General features: G+C 35.5%; 1 protein-coding gene across 1 annotated transcript; it reads left to right on the forward strand.

The window, feature by feature from the left end:
- Nucleotides 1-9,851: 9,851 nt before the first annotated feature.
- On the forward strand, nt 9,852-17,692 carry LOC127702865 (ankyrin repeat domain-containing protein 27-like). The gene is made up of 4 exons (XM_052207169.1): nt 9,852-9,921; nt 10,369-10,556; nt 10,698-10,856; nt 17,687-17,692. Exons 1-4 carry the CDS (start codon nt 9,852-9,854, stop codon nt 17,690-17,692), a joined length of 423 nt encoding a protein of 140 aa, XP_052063129.1.
- Nucleotides 17,693-18,656: the final 964 nt, after the last annotated feature.

An 18,656-nucleotide genomic window follows, 5' to 3' on the forward strand; every position in this document is an offset into this window, starting at 1 on the left:
AAAGCTTTCAAACCTTGTAGACAATATGAATATTATATGAATAAAAGAGATATTGTGTATAGACTAATCAAACAGTTTCCAAAACAACCAAAAAAGCCAAAAGACGTCCAAATGTCTTTACAGCTGTCATAATATCTGATCCTTACCAAAACTATTACAGTAAGTTAAAACAGATTTTAAATAATATGCAGATAATACACCTTAATGAAATATAAACGAACGACAAAACAAGTTTCTCCTTTATTTTAGAATATATGTTTGTTAGAACCAAGTTTAAAATCTGACTGCGACCACATTTTAGCTGAAGAGTTTGTTGAACGTTTAAGAGCTGATCCAACTCTATATGAACTATTGCAAAAACAAGTAACGTCCATGATGTTCATAAGACAAGTGTCAGAAGGTAATGTTCATTATATTCGTACTTGAAAAATATATGGTAGATTTAAACCGAATAAAAGTTCCAATGAATAAAGTAAATCAGATTAACCGAATAATGGCTTTATTTAATGTAAGTAAATCGCAGTCAATATTAAATAAAGATACTAATGCCAATAGTAAGGTTTCCACTTAACAGCACAGGTCACCGTGCCAATAGTTAGGTGTCCACCTAATATTATAGGTCACCGTGCCAATAGTTAGGTTCCACCTAACACCACAGTTCAACGTGCCAATAGTAAGGTGTCCACCTAACACCACAGGTCAACGTGCCAATAGTAAGGTGTCCACCTAACACCACAGGTCACCGTGCCAATAGTTAGGTGTCCACCTAATACCACAGTTCAACGTGCCAATAGTAAGGTGTCCACCTAACACCACAGGTCAACGTGCCAATAATTACGTTCCACGAACAATACAGGTCACCGATCCAATAGTTAGGTGTCCACCTAACGCCACAGATCACAGTGCCAATAGTTGGTTTCACGAACACCACAGGTCAGCGTGCCAATGGTTAGGTTTCAACCTACTACCACAGGTCAACGTGCCAATAGTAAGGTGTCCACCTAACACCACAGGTCAACGTGCCAATAGTAAGTTGTCCACCTAACACCACAGGTCAACGTGCCAATAGTAAGTTGACCACCTAACACCACCGTTCAACGTGCCAATAGTAAGGTGTCCACCTAACACCACAGTTCAACGTGCCATTAGTAAGGTGTCCACCTAACACCACAGGTCACCGTGCCATTAGTAAGGTGTCCACCTAACACCACAGTTCAACGTGCCAATAGTAAGGTGTCCACCTAACACCACAGGTCAACGTGCCAATAGTTACGTTCCACGAACAATACAGGTCACCGTGCCAATAGTTAGGTGTCCACCTAACACTATAGGTCACCGTGCCAATAGTTAGGTTCCACCTAACACCACAGATCACAGTGCCAATAGTTGGTTTCACGAACACCACAGGTCAGCGTGCCAATGGTTAGGTTTCAACCTACTACCACAGGTCAACGTGCCAATAGTAAGGTGTCCACCTAACACCACAGGTCAACGTGCCAATAGTAAGTTGTCCACCTAACACCACAGTTCAACGTGCCAATAGTAAGGTGTCCACCTAACACCACAGGTCACCGTGCCAATAGTAAGGTGTCCACCTAACACCACAGTTCAACGTGCCAATAGTAAGGTGTCCACCTAACACCACAGGTCAACGTGCCAATAGTAAGTTGTCCACCTAACACCACAGTTCAACGTGCCAATAGTAAGTTGTCCACCTAACACCACAGGTCAACGTGCCAATAGTAAGGTGTCCACCTAACACCACAGTTCAACGTGCCATTAGTAAGGTGTCCACCTAACACCACAGGTCAACGTGCCAATAGTAAGGTGTCCACCTAACACCACAGGTCAACGTGCCAATAGTAAGGTGTCCACCTAACACCACAGGTCAACGTGCCAATAGTAAGGTGTCCACCTAACACCACAGGTCAACGTGCCAATAGTAAGGTGTCCACCTAACACCACAGTTCAACGTGCCAATAGTAAGTTGTCCACCTAACACCACAGGTCAACGTGCCAATAGTAAGGTGTCCACCTAACACCACAGTTCAACGTGCCATTAGTAAGGTGTCCACCTAACACCACAGGTCAACGTGCCAATAGTAAGGTGTCCACCTAACACCACAGGTCAACGTGCCAATAGTAAGGTGTCCACCTAACACCACAGGTCAACGTGCCAATAGTAAGGTGTCCACCTAACACCACAGGTCACCGTGCCAATAGTTAGGTGTCCACCTAACACCACAGATCACAGTGCCAATAGTTGGTTTCACGAACACCACAGGTCAGCGTGCCAATGGTTAGGTTTCAACCTACTACCACAGGTCAACGTGCCAATAGTAAGGTGTCCACCTAACACCACAGGTCAACGTGCCAATAGTAAGGTGTCCACCTAACACCACAGGTCACCGTGCCAATAGTAAGGTGTCCACCTAACACCACAGTTCAACGTGCCAATAGTAAGGTGTCCACCTAACACCACAGGTCAACGTGCCAATAGTAAGTTGTCCACCTAACACCACAGTTCAACGTGCCAATAGTAAGTTGTCCACCTAACACCACAGGTCAACGTGCCAATAGTAAGGTGTCCACCTAACACCACAGTTCAACGTGCCATTAGTAAGGTGTCCACCTAACACCACAGGTCAACGTGCCAATAGTAAGGTGTCCACCTAACACCACAGTTCAACGTGCCAATAGTAAGTTGTCCACCTAACACCACAGGTCAACGTGCCAATAGTAAGGTGTCCACCTAACACCACAGTTCAACGTGCCATTAGTAAGGTGTCCACCTAACACCACAGGTCAATGTGCCAATAGTAAGGTGTCCACCTAACACCACAGGTCAACGTGCCAATAGTAAGGTGTCCACCTAACACCACAGGTCAACGTGCCAATAGTAAGGTGTCCACCTAACACCACAGGTCAACGTGCCAATAGTAAGGTGTCCACCTAACACCACAGTTCAACGTGCCAATAGTAAGGTGTCCACCTAACACCACAGGTCAACGTGCCAATAGTAAGGTGTCCACCTAACACCACAGGTCACCGTGTCAATAGTTAGGTGTCCACCTTACACCACAGTTCAACGTGCCAATAGTAAGGTGTCCACCTAACACCACCGGTCAACGTGCCAATAGTTACGTTCCACGAACAATTCAGGTCACCGTGCCAATAGTTAGGTGTCCACCTAACACCACAGGTCACCATAGTGTCTTCAACAATGTCACAACTCATACCGTTTAGTAAGCTGCTCCACGTATAAAAGTCCATAGGAAAACTAAATGGGGAAACAATTCAAAAGAGAAAACAACACGAATCATGAACACTGAAATTATTAACAAAAACAATTATGGAAGGCAATAACCAACGACAACCAAGGAATGGTATTAACATGTCTGTGATAGCTCAACCATTTCCCAATTATTGGACAGTATTGAAACAGCTCATATAAGATCACATGGTTTAAGACAACCAGAAAGGGCTTGACTCATCAAATCGGTTTAACATAAAAGCTACCAAAACAAAAACACACACAAAGTTCAGATCTAAATGTCCACGCAACTACCGAATATAAGAAAATGTCAATTTTCATATTTCAAATAACCTAAGGTACCGAAGACTGGTATAACTGTCAGAACATCTTTAACATATTACGTGTTGTAAAAAAACCCATCTTTAAACACTCAGTGTAAAAGCATGACCTTGTGCAATATGAACAATAAACTTTAAAAGAACGGCCGTAAATATTAATAACTGGAAAGAAATATTGATTTAAGCTTCTAAGTTATGCTATAGCATAAGGTTTCTTCAAAGGACTAATAAGTCAACAAGATCTCAAAAAACATGTTTAACCCCGCCGCATTTTTGCGCCTGTCTCAAGTCAGGAGCCTCTGGCCTTTGTTAGTCTTGTATCATTTTTAATTTTAGTTTCTTGTGTATAATTTGGAGTTTAGTATGACGTCCATTATCACTGAACTAGTTTACATATATATTTGTTTAGGGGCCAGCTGAAGGACGCTCCGGTGCGGGAGTTTCTCGCTGCATTGAAGACCCATTGGTGGCCTTCGGCTGTTGTCTGCTCTATGGTCGGGTTGTTGTCTCTTTGACACATTCCCCATTTCCATTCTCAATTTTATTGATCTTTCCTTAATTACGAGCTGTATAAATAACAACAACAGCAACATTGGGACCAAATTTCCCTTTTTGTAAAAATGTAGCAAAACCATCTACATCTATCAAATAATACAATAAAGGCATAAGATAACAAAAACCTGACTAAATAATTGACAAGATTACATAAATAAAGTTCTTTGATAAGAAAATGTCCCTTCACATACGACCATAGATTCTTGATTTCTTTTAGCACACTCGTAATAAGGTAACGATGTGATATAATGTTGTATAATGAATATAATTTAGAAAGATCATTAATGAAGTTATAAACCATGATTCATATCTGTACACAACCTAGAAATTTGATGGACACTTATTTTTGTAGAGTTTTAATATATGAGAAAAAAATATTTTATTGCTTTTATAAAATGGAAATAATTCATACAGCCTACGAAATTGTTCATTAGTATAGTTAAATGATGATTTGCCAAATTTCAATCATAATCATATGTACAAAGGATACAATTGAGAATGGAAATGAGGAATGTGATATATATTTCTTATTATGAAACCAGCCAAAATAAAGATTTATAGAAAGCTTGCTGTCTTGACAATAATTTAAGAATTTAAGAATTATCAAGTGTATATGATGTACATGTATGATGTGTTAGTTCCGTATAATATAAGTAATTTCACCAAGATCTGTTTGAGTAGATACCATCGAATAGCCCTTCATCTTGCAATAGTGTTACATTTGACTTTTCTGCATTTTACACATATTCCAAACTAAATAAACAAGTGTAGGAGTTGAACCTGCTTTGTTTTATAAAAAATCATAGCCAACGTAGATACATGTATCTTATCATAGGGAGGGATAAATCGCACTTTGTAAAAAAATAACTCTGATTTAACAACAAATTCTCTGAAAATGACATTATCAAGATACTTGATCTTTTTTATTGACAACATATTCTTCACGTATGGATAACGCTTTGTTTCAACAAACAATCGGCATTCCCATGGGAACAAACTGTGCTCCTCTTCTTGTTGACGTATTCCTTAGTTCATATGAGGATGACTTCATACAGGCGCTTGCATTATCCTTTAACTTTACTTTCCAATATATATATATATATATATATATATATATATATAAAGTGCCCAGAAAATCAACCTTACGATGTTAGAGTAGATCTGTTTCTTTGCTTCCTCCCCGAGCGGGACTGGAACATGTACTTGTTATTTCTAACTTCTACGACAACACCACCTAGCATTGAGCAGACACCTTATCCCCTCCCCTAACTATAGATGATAAAATTCAGCTTTCGTTTCGGGAGGTGTTACCTTCTCGTAGGAATTAAACAAGGATATCTGATACAATACACGAAGTATTCTTTTTAGTGTACAGAAATGATCATCTTCTCATCTCTTCAGTATAATTACATGATTCTAATCTATTTTTAGAAGCATTCAGTCACTGTAAATTAATATACGTATATGTCTGCCTATGTGTAGTGACAACTGCAAATTATACCTTGTCCATCGGATTTCTTATGATTAAGAAATACCAGGCGTTAGAATATGTATAAAGTGCCTAGAAAATCAACCTAACGATGTTAGAGTAGATCTGTTTCTTTGCTTCCTCCCCGAGCGGGTCTGGAACCTGTACTTTTTATTTCTGACTTCTACGACAACACCGCCTAGCATTGCGCAGACACCTTATCCCCTCCTATAACTATAGCTGATAAAAATAAGCTTTCGTATATATATATAGATGATGTCCTCTCACAAAATAATTCAAAGTTTGGTGACTATATTGAACGCATCTATCTCAACGAGCTTGAAATAAAGGATGAAACAGATACAGTTAAGTCTGCTGCATATTTTGACTAATATCTAGAAATTGACAATGAGGGTCGGTTGAGAACAAAACTTTACAACAAATTAGATGACTTCAGTTTCCCAATTGTCATCTTTCCAATTTTATGTAGCAACATTCCAGCAGCGCTTGCATATGGAGTTCATATATCTATCATTTCTTTGATAGAGAACGGCTGCTCACATGAAAGCTATCAAGCCAAGAGTTCCAAGTGGTTAAGGTCAAATGATACCTTCGAAAATTTTACGGACACCATCACGAGTTGGTTCACCATTATGGAATATAAGTTTCACTGATGACCACGGATAAGTTCCAATCGTCTTAACCACAATCCCGTCCTCCCTTTCCCCGAATGTGACCTACCGAATTAGACTTATCGCTGGTTGTGTACTTACATGAACAACACGACGGGTGCCACATGTAGAGCAGGATTTGCTTACCCTGTTGGAGCACCTGAGATCACCAACAGTTTTAATTGGGGTTCGTGTTGCTCAGTGTTATGTTTTTTATGGTGTGTTTAGTATACGGCTGTTTGTATTTGTTTTTTCTTCTTCTTTTATTGCCATGACGTTGTCAGTTAATTTTCGACTTTGATCTTTTGCCTCTCTTCATATTATATCAAAACTGCCTGATCTATTTCAAACATCAATAGATTCCAGGAACAGTATGTTAAACATTATCATCCTACAGCAAATTCTCTATCAGCAAACGTGGATTGTAAATAATAATTACATGTTTTAAAAGTAAAATGTGAATTCAAGCCGTGTTATTGTTTATATTGTCTATAAAACTATTTCGTTGAACACAGTCTAAGCGCTATTTACATATCATAGTATCGAATTCCAAATTAAAATAACACTTTTTAAATTTTGTGCGGCCGGAACACTTATCATCAGGTACACTCAAACGTATTTGAAACATAGGAATGTATAAAAACGTAGAAACGTTAGAAGCTATATGACCGAAAGGGACCTAAAAATGATAGCCAAATTAATCTATTAGCAACTTGGCTTGAAAGATTTGGAAATTTCTTCATAGTACTAATATTCCAACCGGGATTTTGAAAGATATGTTATAAATCATGTCAGTGTCGAAGGAAATTATGCAATATCAGAATTTGTTTTAAATTCTTAATCGGGTCTGTTAGATCATCCATATCATTAACATTAACATCATCATCTTTCTTCTTCTTCTTGGTTACAAATGAACTTTTCGCGGGAAATTAAAAGTAGATGTGCCTTAGAGTTCATTCTGGGGTATTTTGAAGGATCCAAATAAGAGGGGTTTAAAAGGGAATAATTTGGTTGTGCTGCATTCCAGAAACTGTCATCAGTGACATTTATTTATATGTATACGACAGTTAGTGCATTTTTGTGTCCTTTAGGGTATAAAATGGGTAAGATTCAAGACATACACTTGACAAACTATGCATGAATAAATATGATTATGATTTTTAAAAAATGGCAAGAATATCATAACCTGACCTTTATGTTCAGAAAGCAACTAAATACAATTAAAATGCTTCATTCATCATTCATGCTGTATTGGATACAACTTCTGACGTCAGGAACAGAGAAGCCGTATAATCAAAATAGAGCTTCTTTTTCTAACACTGATTTATGTTTATGCAAGGTAAATTTATTAAATCATGTTTTGATATGATTAAAACGCTTTATTTTCAGAAAAAGGAAGACCTAAAAAGAATGAGTGGAAAAAAAAGTTAAAGAAATTCTACTATTCAGAGGATACCAAAGCGATTGAAAACCTCGTATCAGGTAATCAAATTATATTGATATCTGGCCTCTCGGGGTCAGGAAAATCAACTATAGCATTTCATATTGCGTTGAATTTGGAAGATAAACAAGGATATGATCTCATTCCTGTTTCAACATGTGCTGACATAACTTCTGTTATTAACAATGAGCAAAAACAAGTATTCGTCTTAGATGACGTTTTTGGAGTAACTTCTTTTGATTCCTATCGGATTAACTGTTGGCTAAATAGTATGAATAATATACATGATACATTTATGGAAAAAACGAAAACAAAGATTATCTTAACTTGTAGGTCAGATATTTATAAAAGCGTCAAAGAAAGAGGTTTAGAAGGAATTATTTCAAACTGCAGTATTTATGAAATGCAAGGTTTATCATTGATGGAGAAAAAGGAAATAGCGAAACTTTATCTTCCAACGCAAAAAGTGCCAGAAGATGCACAAATTGAAAAATATCAAATTTTCCCTTTACTTTGCTCACTATGGTTTGACGATGCGTCACATCCAATTCCATTTGGGGAGATAAATTTAATGAAGGAATCAGATGAATCGTATTTAGCTCTTGCACTTCTAATAATATTTAATAATAAACTAGATGCGTCACTGACATACGATAATTATACAAGAATAATGCAGGATCTATACCCCCATCGCATGGATTATCCTCCGTCCCAACAGAAAATTTGGGAAATTCTAAACAATCACTGCTATATTAAAAAAGAGTCGTGCTTTTCATTTATTCATGACAAAATTTTTGATGTAGCTTCACAACAGATAGGAATGAAATTTATCAAATGTATCATAGAACACGGAAATTCTTCTTTCATTAGCAGTAAACTACGTTTAGAATCCCTTAAAACAATCCATAGTAATGAAATCTTATCAATACCAGTAGAATTTGAAGACGCATTCTTTGCAAGAACTATGAGGGATTTAAGAGCGGGAATGAACTGGGATGTACTAGGAAGCAACCAAACACAGATAAAAGATTACAGAGTAAAGTTAATCACTCATTTGAAGAATAATGAGATAAGTCTCCAAAAGACTTCAAACGATGGATCAACAGCATTGCATGTTGTTGCAGCGCATGGTTATTACGACCTGACACAATTTTTTCTTGAAAAAGAAGCTTCGCTGATAAAATCATTAGATAATACAGGGAGAACTCCATTACACTACGCAGCTTGTTATGGTAAAAATTTAATAGTAAAACTTCTCTTGAAGAATGGAAGTTTGATCAATGCCAAAGACTGTTATAATGTGACTCCTCTTATGTTGAGTTGTTACAACGGACATATGCCTATAGTGAGGGAGTTGCTAGACAAAAACGCCGATATTAACTGTGAAAATAAATATAGTTGGAGTGCATTACACATTGCTTGCTTTAAAGGACTAACGGGTATAGTTGAGTTAATACTGAAAAGAAATTGTAAAACTTTGAATAATACAATAAGCAGTGGAGCAACACCTCTTTACCTTGCATGTGAAATAGGCAACGAGGTAATAGCTTCCACATTACTGCAAAATAATGCGGAAGTCGATTACGGCACTGGTACAGGGAGTACACCTTTGTTCATCGCAAGCCAGAAAGGTCATATCGGTTTGGTAGAATTACTTCTTAAGTTTGGCGCTTCTGTCAATAGAGACACAATAAATGGATTTACACCTCTTCACGCTGCAGTATTAGCTCACAGCACAGCGATCGTTCAATTGTTATTGGATCATGACGCTCTTGTTAATACAGTTGGAGGAGAAAGAATTATTTCTTTACATTTAGCTAGCGAAAATGATGACCAAACGATGATTGATTTCCTAATACAGAATGCTGCAGAAATCGAAACAGAAGATGTGTTTGGAGAAACAGCACTTTTCAAAGCATGCACAAACGGTTTCGAAAATATTGTCGAATATCTAACGTCCAAAGGAGCGTCTGTGAATCAAGGAAATAAACAAGGCCGCACACCTTTACATGTGTCATGCATTTCAGATAATAAACGTATGTGTTATCTCTTACTGAAGAAAGGTGCACTGATAAACCAGGTAGACGTAGAAGGTCATACACCCTTATATGACGCTTGCAAGATGGGATTTGAAAGTATATGTCAGATATTGATAGAAAATGATGCAATTGTTAATCAAGGAAATATTCAAAGTTTGACTCCATTGCATGTATCATGTCTTAATAGACACTATGGGATTGTCGAGCTTTTGTTAGAAACAAATGCAACGATAAATCATTGCGATACATATGGAAACAATCCATTACATTATGTGTGTGAACATGGTCTTATTGAACTTGCCAAACGTTTTTGTGAACGCCATGCTGCAATCAACCAGTGCAATTACAGGGGAGAAATTCCGTTACATTTAGCTTGTCGCCGAGGACAATTAAATATTGTGAACTATTTACTGACACAAAATTGTGCTGTCAATCATAACGATGTAGATGGAACAACACCTTTACACACAGCTTGTCATTACAATCAAAAGGAAATAGTTGAGAAACTTATGCCACTATCTAAGTTGAATACTCGCAACTCCGATGGTGAAACGGCGTTATTCATAGCATGCAAAAAATGTTTTGATAATACTGATATAGTTAAACTTTTATGTTATGATTCAAATGGCTTTCAAAATGATATTTCTGTAAATATATATAACAATGAAGGAATGACACCGCTGCATATTGCATGTAATTCTGGAAATGCAGATATGGTCGAGCTTTTGCTGAAGCTTAAAGCAAATATTGACCTTAGAAATAACAAAGGCGAAACGTGTCTATTGATGGTCTGCAAGTCGGGTATAATTCACATTGCTAAGTTATTGATCAAATGTAACGCCAACGTAGATATCGAGGATAAATTAAAAAAAACTCCATTATCTGTAGCGCTGAAAAGCCATAATGCAACTCTTATTAACCTGCTACAGCGTCACAACGCAAAAGACTATAGAATACCAGAAAGAGAAGACGAACTTCATAAGGCCTGTAGAGAAGGAAACGAAAAAAAAGTTGTCAGTATATTAGAAAAAACATTAGACTCCGATTATATTAACAAAGATGATATACATGGATGGACTCCACTACACGTCGCCTGCACGATGAAAAATACAAATATTGTCAATTTGTTACTCACAAAACGCGCGGACATTAATAGAATTACAAACACAGGAGCAACTCCGTTATATTTAGCCTGTTTCTATGGGAAAACTGAAATAGTAGAAATTTTAGTGTTTAATCGGGCAGACAGAAATAAATGTAATCTTAATAGGTTTTCACCACTTCATATTTCTTGTTATTTTGGAAACAAAGCAATCTGTTCAATTCTTCTGCAGACTGGCAGTGACAAAAATGCTGAAGACAATGATCACGAAACACCTCTGTCTATAGCATGTGAAATGGGACATTGCGAACTTGTAGAATTGCTTCTCGAAAATGAAGTACGGCTTGATAAGAAAAATGGTGATGGCAATGCACCTATTCACATAGCCTGCATAAAAGGGCACACCAATATAGTAGAACGACTTGTCTCAATCAATCAGAGCATCGTTAACCTACCAAACAATAAAGGCTCAACGCCTCTACATCTCAGCTGTCAAAAAGGTCAATTAGAAATTGTAAGAGTTTTACTTAAAAATAATGCTTTGCTAAGTTTAACTGACCAAGATAATTGCGTTCCTTTTTTCTTAGCTTGTCTATATGGAAGAACAAATATAGTCGAAGAAATTTTAAATTTGCAAAATGGTCCAAGTGTTAATGAACATTTTCAAAACGATTTGGTTCCTCTCCACGTAGCCTGTTCTTCCGGGCATCAAGAGTTGACTGAAACCTTATTAAACTGGAGAGATATTGAAGTTGAAATTCGTGATATAAATGGCATGACTGCACTTTATATGGCATGTCAAAGTGATAATATAAGACTAGCAAAATTATTACTTGACCACAAGGCCATAAGCACTCAAAGTGACAAAAGAGGAATTACTCCCCTCCATTTAGCATGTATACAATCCAATGCTGATATGGTCGATCTACTCTTGAAATTTGATGGTTTAGTCAAGAAAAAAATGAAAGGTAAAGCAACTCCGCTGTATTATGCCTGCAAAAATAGTAATATAGAAATAGCCCAACTTTTGCTTAGAAAAGATGTAGATGTTGACGATGGCGACAACAATTCTACGCCTTTACAAATGGCATGTTTGAATGGAAATTATCAGCTTGTTCAAACTATTGTACAATACAAAGCGAACTTGAATAAAAGTGATGATGATGGTAGAACTCCACTATATCTAACATGTTCAGAGGGCCATAAAAAAATAGCCAAATTATTACTAAGCAATAATGCGAATGTCAATAAATGGGATACATCAATGCAAACGCCAATATTCATCTCATCGAAAGAAGGACATTCCGACGTGATTGACGTTTTAATAAAATACAATGCAGATATCAATAAACCAAATAAAGATAGAACAACACCCCTCCATGCTGCGTGTGAGAATAATCATACTGAAGTTGTAGCAGTGTTACTGAAAAACAACGCTGAAATCAATAATACCAATACCCAAAATGACACTCCCCTCCATATTGCATCTATCAAAGGATATGTAGAAATCGTTCAGATATTATTGAAAAAAGATGCGATCAATATCAATATCAGAAATATTTCTGGTAATACGCCATTGCACAATGCCTGCATGATTGCGAATATAAAGGTAGTTGAACTACTTCTTCAAGCTAAACCCGAAGTTTGTTTGGCAAACAATGATAACATCACAGCGTTGTATATTGCTTGTAAAAGAAATTTATATCCCATCGTTTCATTACTGCTGAAATATACAGGATCCGTTGAAATAGAAACACGATCATCAATATCAATGCTTACTCCTTTACATGTAGCTTGCATACAAGGCAATATTGATATAGTAAGACTTATATTAGGATATGTGAATGATGTTAAAAGTATGGATATTTTATGCTTAGAAGGATATAATCCATTGCATTATGCTATAATCAATAGGCATATTGAAATTGTAAATTTGCTGAGAAAGAAAGGTGAGGAACTACTGCAAAAGATCAAATCTTAGGCACACGAAAAATTAAAAAAAAATCGAAATAAAGTGTAAATCTTCATTAACTTCCTATGTTTATCGTCCAATTGACAAAGCTCCATACTTAATTCAGTGAGTGTTAAAATACAGACACAAGAAAAGACAGCAAAAGAATAATTATGATCTTTTTCGATAAGTCACTACCTTATACTTTCGTACCAATCAAATGGAATCATTCGACATTGTATAAAGTCATTTAAAGAAAATTTGGTTAACACACTTTGATCAGCTACAGCAGAAGGCATCTGAAAAGATATAAAACGCAAAAGCAAAATTTCATAAGGTGTTATCCTTTACTGTATATGGCGATATGCGACGTGGGGTTTGTTCAAGAGACAATTTTAACAATTATAACAAGGAAATACATAATTTTTATAATGAATCGGGCAACAAATGTATACTATCGAAATCATTACATGCAAGAGGAAAAGCTGTTCGAATGCATAACTTCCACCAGCTGAAAGCGTACGAACTATAGCGGTGAAACCTGCAACAATATTTGCGAAAAAGTCAGGTTTCATAACCAGTAAATCTTTTGTAGACGAAACGTGCATCCGGCATTCATAATTTTAATCCCGGTATCTATGATGAGTTCATCTTTAAACTCATTAACGTTGAGATCATTCATTTTTACATCCAGCTTTTTTACAATAAAAACAATATAGTACCGTGTTTGTATACCATTCTGGTGCATATGAATGTTATTGCTAAGTGTTTGACTTGGCAAATGACACTGAGTTGATATTAGATCACCAAAGATCTCATTTGTTTAATTATTGTACCCCGATCTTATTTACCCGGTGTAGGTTTTTTAATTTGTGGTACCAAAATGTATAAAAAATCAATCCGGCATAACTAATTAGACACCCCCCTAATTTAAGGGGTTCCAATTAGATTTAAAAAAGAAAAAGAAAAGCTAAAACCATCAATTACAATTTTTAAGAAAAAAATGTACATTGGGTTAACTTCTCCAGTTGAAAATCAGACGATATTAGAGTGGGATTTCATACATATAACACATCTGCAAAACGGTAATTCAACTATAAAATAAGTACATATCTGATTTTTCTTACAGATCGCCGTAATAGTCTTTTAATTTTGGTTTTTTACATTCATCTATCGTGGAAAAAAATGGGTTCGTAATAACTTACCTTGAGATATGGATCATGGTGTAACTTTATACTTATAATGTCTCTTTCCAACGAGCCATCTTAAGTATCTTATTTTTTAATGTTTGTTCCCGGGCCATCCAATTTGAATTTCTTTCTAAAAATGCTTGACATATTTGTCACTGGACGTAAAGGAAGTGATCAGTCATTAAATCAATTTAGTGACCTATATAGTTTTTAGTCATTAGTGGTTAATTGTCTCAGCAAGACTTGCTCTTTATAGATATTTCATTTTTTAAACGAGAGTTTAAGAATACATTTTGTAAATTAAATTCAATTTGTTGTAGTCTGAAATAAAAGGTTAATGATGGTAAAGAAACATTCAGCTGAATATTACAACCCAATTAAACGATAACTTCAATTGTACAAATTCTAAGAAAAATATGTAGAATTAAAAAGCGTCTAGCGACAGATAATTGCACTGATTTATCATCAGGTGTTTGCAGCCATGTAATGGGATCATTATTAAATCGTTAAATCTGTTTTACATTTCATTCTGATAGTTCGGCGAATCTTCAGCTTTTCTTTACTCATTTTTTGTTTCCAGTTTTTATTTTAATTAGTAATTCATTTTAGAGAAAGTATTCTTCAATCTCGCCGATAACTCAGTACGCTGTATAGATGATTTAATAACCTAGATAGATTGTTGCACAACAGTCCCTGTTTAATTCGTTAACAATTAGTCTACTAAAGTTTATACTTGTCTATCGTCAAAGCCCGTTTATTCACCTCAAAATTAAATCTGTTAATAGTGTTGTCTACCTTTGATGTTTACCTTAACCTCAATTAAAAAGTTAGTGCGAGCAGGAGTTAAATTGTATCGTATCCAGCCAATCAAGGGGAAGGGGAGTGGAACTGAAATGACTTGCCGATCTTCTCTGGGTGATTATATTTGCTGTTTCAAGTTTCACTTTATCTATTGTAGTTTACATAAAGGCAAAAATGAACAACCATTTTTCTTTAACAGTAGTGATTTCAAATTGTCAATTAGTACAACGAGAAAATTTCTGAGGGAATTTATCGTCAATCATAACTAGACGTCACTTAATGTAGAAAACCAAAGTATGTTTTAGAATAAGAAAAAAATTTAACCCTTGTGATGTGTCTCGATCATTAAACATTGTAACGATGTGTGTGCATTCAATTTCATTGACATTCAATAATGTTGAAAATATATTTTATATTATGCGTTTACCTTATTCTTTATTTGATACATTATATAATACGTACGTCTAAACAATTGACAACTATATGACAGATCAATCCATTGGATCACCAGTGAAGGTGATACACGGCTGAAAACACATATTATCCTCATAATTACTCTAAATAGATCAAAAGATCAAAAAAGTGAAAAAGCATATTTTAACAAAACGCATTTGACTAACAGGTCGAACAACAAATGTTCTTAAATCCTGCTGACTGTATATATATATATATATATATAAGCATATTGTTTTTCTTTAATTGTTTAACATTTCTTACCGATATAACATGTTACTTTTATTATTCTTCCCTTAGTTTATATATTTTGTATTTACATTGTGTCATAGGTCAAATTTATTTGTTCAGTGTATGTTCAATGGTGTTAATATGTCCTTTGATTGAGTTAAGCTATTTCAGTTGATATTTTATAGTGTGTCTTTCTATGTTGTGACGTTACACTATTGTTTCAGAAAAGGGGTGAAGGTTTGGTACCATTAAAACGTTTAAACCCGCTGCATTTGTTTGCACCTGTCCTAAGTCAGGAATCTGATGTTCAGTAGTTGTCGTTTGTTGATGTGGTTCATAAGTGTTTCTCGTTTCTCGTTTTTTATATAGATTAGACCGTTGGTTTTCCCGTTTGAATGGTTTTACACTAGTAATTTTTTGGGGCCCTTTATAGCTTACTGTTCGGTGTGAGTCAAGGCTCTGTGTTGAAGACCGTACTGTGACCTATAATGGTTTACTTTTACAAATTTTGACTTGAATGGAGAGTTGTCTCATTGGCACTCATACCACATCTTCTTATATCTATATAAGTCTAAATTGAAAACAACGTTCAAACCTATGATTGCGTTGGATAAAAACCGCAATTTTTATACGTGTGCATGCAAAACAAATTTCTTGGTAGAGGGGTGTAAATACAGCACAAACAACATTTTCCAAAAGACCAAAAAGTGAAAAAGTATATTGTAACAAAACGCATTTGACTAACAGGTCGAACAACTGATGTTCTTAAACCCTGCTGACTGCCATGGCGATTGCCAAATAAACGTATCACAAGATGTAACAAACTGGATCTTAATATAATTTAATACCAAACAACAGAAAACAATAAACTCGCAGAAAAGATGGTATACCGCAAACATGAGGTGCAAAAATTGTACACCATATCCGGATTTCGACAATTAATGTCTCTTCAGTGATGTGAGGAATCGAAACGGTATTTGGAAGGCTATATATATATATATTTATTTATTTATAGTGCTAACAGTTAACTACTAAGATGGTATGACGGAAACAGATGAGAAAACACAATAACATAGAAATCGCCCTCTAAAACACGATATGTCTGATAGTATATGAGTATTTGAGAACTTGCCAGTGTTTGAAAAAAAGTAAAATAACAAAAACACCGAACTCCAAGGAAAATTCAAATCGGAAAGTCCCATATCAAATGGCAAAATCAAAAGCTCAAACACATCAAACAAATGGAAAACAACTGTCGTATTACTGACTTGGTAAAGGTATTTCCTAATGTAGAAAAATGTGGATTAAACATGGTTTTATAGCTAGCTAAACCTTTCACTTGTATGACAGTCTTTATATTGACAACAATATGTGAACAAACAGATATAGTAGGTACAAATATAAAAAATAGGGGTACAACAGTCAACATTGTGTAATAATCTTAATCACTATGAAAACAAACAAATATTTCAACAAAGAAAAACAAAATGGCATATATTTTTGTTTGCAAACAATGGCAATTTAGATGATGACTTAGTTTTTCTTTACCTTCAGTTGATCTTTGGAAACGGAGAATGTGTCAAAGAGACATAATCCGAACATTTTGTTTTGTGAAAATTTTTGTCGACCCCAATAATTATTTCCACTAAGTTTAAGGATTACATAATCCAAAAAATAGAAACACAACTTCAGGAAAAAGGTATGTATATTATAAATAATTAATAGATTACAGAGGAAACAGAAATTAGGCAAAGCAATAATCATATATCTTTCGATGTAGAGCATGTACACAAATAATCAAACAAAGTATGGAAGTGGCACGACAGTGTCATTCTTAAAGAAAACTCCCTTTTTCTATACATAGCTGGCAGAAGATGAGGTTAAAGGACTCCAATTTGTTCGTATATCTCTACTTATGAAATTTGAATGTCCCCTTGGTACCTTATTTGTGGAAATATAAAGCGAGAATCAATACTGAACCAAACTTTTGGACAGTTTCTAACATCCTATGTGTGCACTGTGTATTGCCGTCTGATCCATAAGCCTATATGTTGCTGTATTAGGATAACTCCCAAATAAGGACTTCCAGCTGGAAAGCCATTTCCAATCCTACGTACTTTTTTATGCTCATACTTTCGTAGGATCAGGTATATTTTGTACTGTTTATGTTATAAGTGTCTTTTTATTCAGATATAATAACTGATGTAAGGATATTGCGCTGCACTTGTGATGCGCAGGCAAACAGAAAGGTTCCAATCACTTGTGCATCTGTATCCCTAATATTGCTGATAAAATAGCCGTGCTTCAAATAAAATTATTTCTCTGAGTAATAACATGCTTACCATTCTTGAGATCCTGATATCATCCCCTTGTTTTTGATGGGGTTCGTGTTGCTCAGTTCTTAGTTTTCTATGGTGTGTTATGTGTAAAATAATTTGTCTTTTGGTGGTGTTTCGTTTTTTTTGCCATGGCGGTGTCAGTTTGTTATCGACTAATGAATTTGAATGAATGTTTCTTATCATCTTCCGCCTTTCTTTTAAAAAACTCATGTTCTGACACATTTCTACTATCTTCGGAACAATAATGATTTCGTAATTTCATTGAAGACCATATGGTTATACCAACAACTACATGGATCTTGGATGTTTTTCTAAACAATGTTAGGAAACATGCTAAATGTAACATGTTGGTGTATGGGCTATATCATGGATTTTACAAAACCTTTTGCAAGCAACCACAGCATATGGAACTGCATTTGAATATATGAAAAAAGTTGAAGGTATCGTTTATAATTCTAAAGGTGAGGCATATCATATATTCGACAAAAAGTATATAGTATTCATTTTTCATTTCATCGAAAATCATCAAAATTACCTTTACAACATTTTGACATTGCTATGCAGTTCCGCATACTTCCGCATACTTTCATTGCTTGCAAAATTTCATTAAATTTTTTGAGGTAGCCCATTCACAAACCTGCTACGTTAAGATATCTAAAAACAATTTTATTCATAATAAAAGTTCTGACACTGATTATAAATTTAATCAGATTTAATCTGCTGGCCTTTGACTGTCAAGAAACATCTGATATTTATGGAAAACAAAGGGGGAATGAGTCACGCTAATAATGTTAATATAACATCAGATTGTTTGTTCCTCG

Source organism: Mytilus californianus, unplaced genomic scaffold (genome assembly GCF_021869535.1).
Source record: "Mytilus californianus isolate M0D057914Y unplaced genomic scaffold, xbMytCali1.0.p SCAF_5, whole genome shotgun sequence".
Classification (NCBI taxonomy): domain Eukaryota; kingdom Metazoa; phylum Mollusca; class Bivalvia; order Mytilida; family Mytilidae; genus Mytilus; species Mytilus californianus.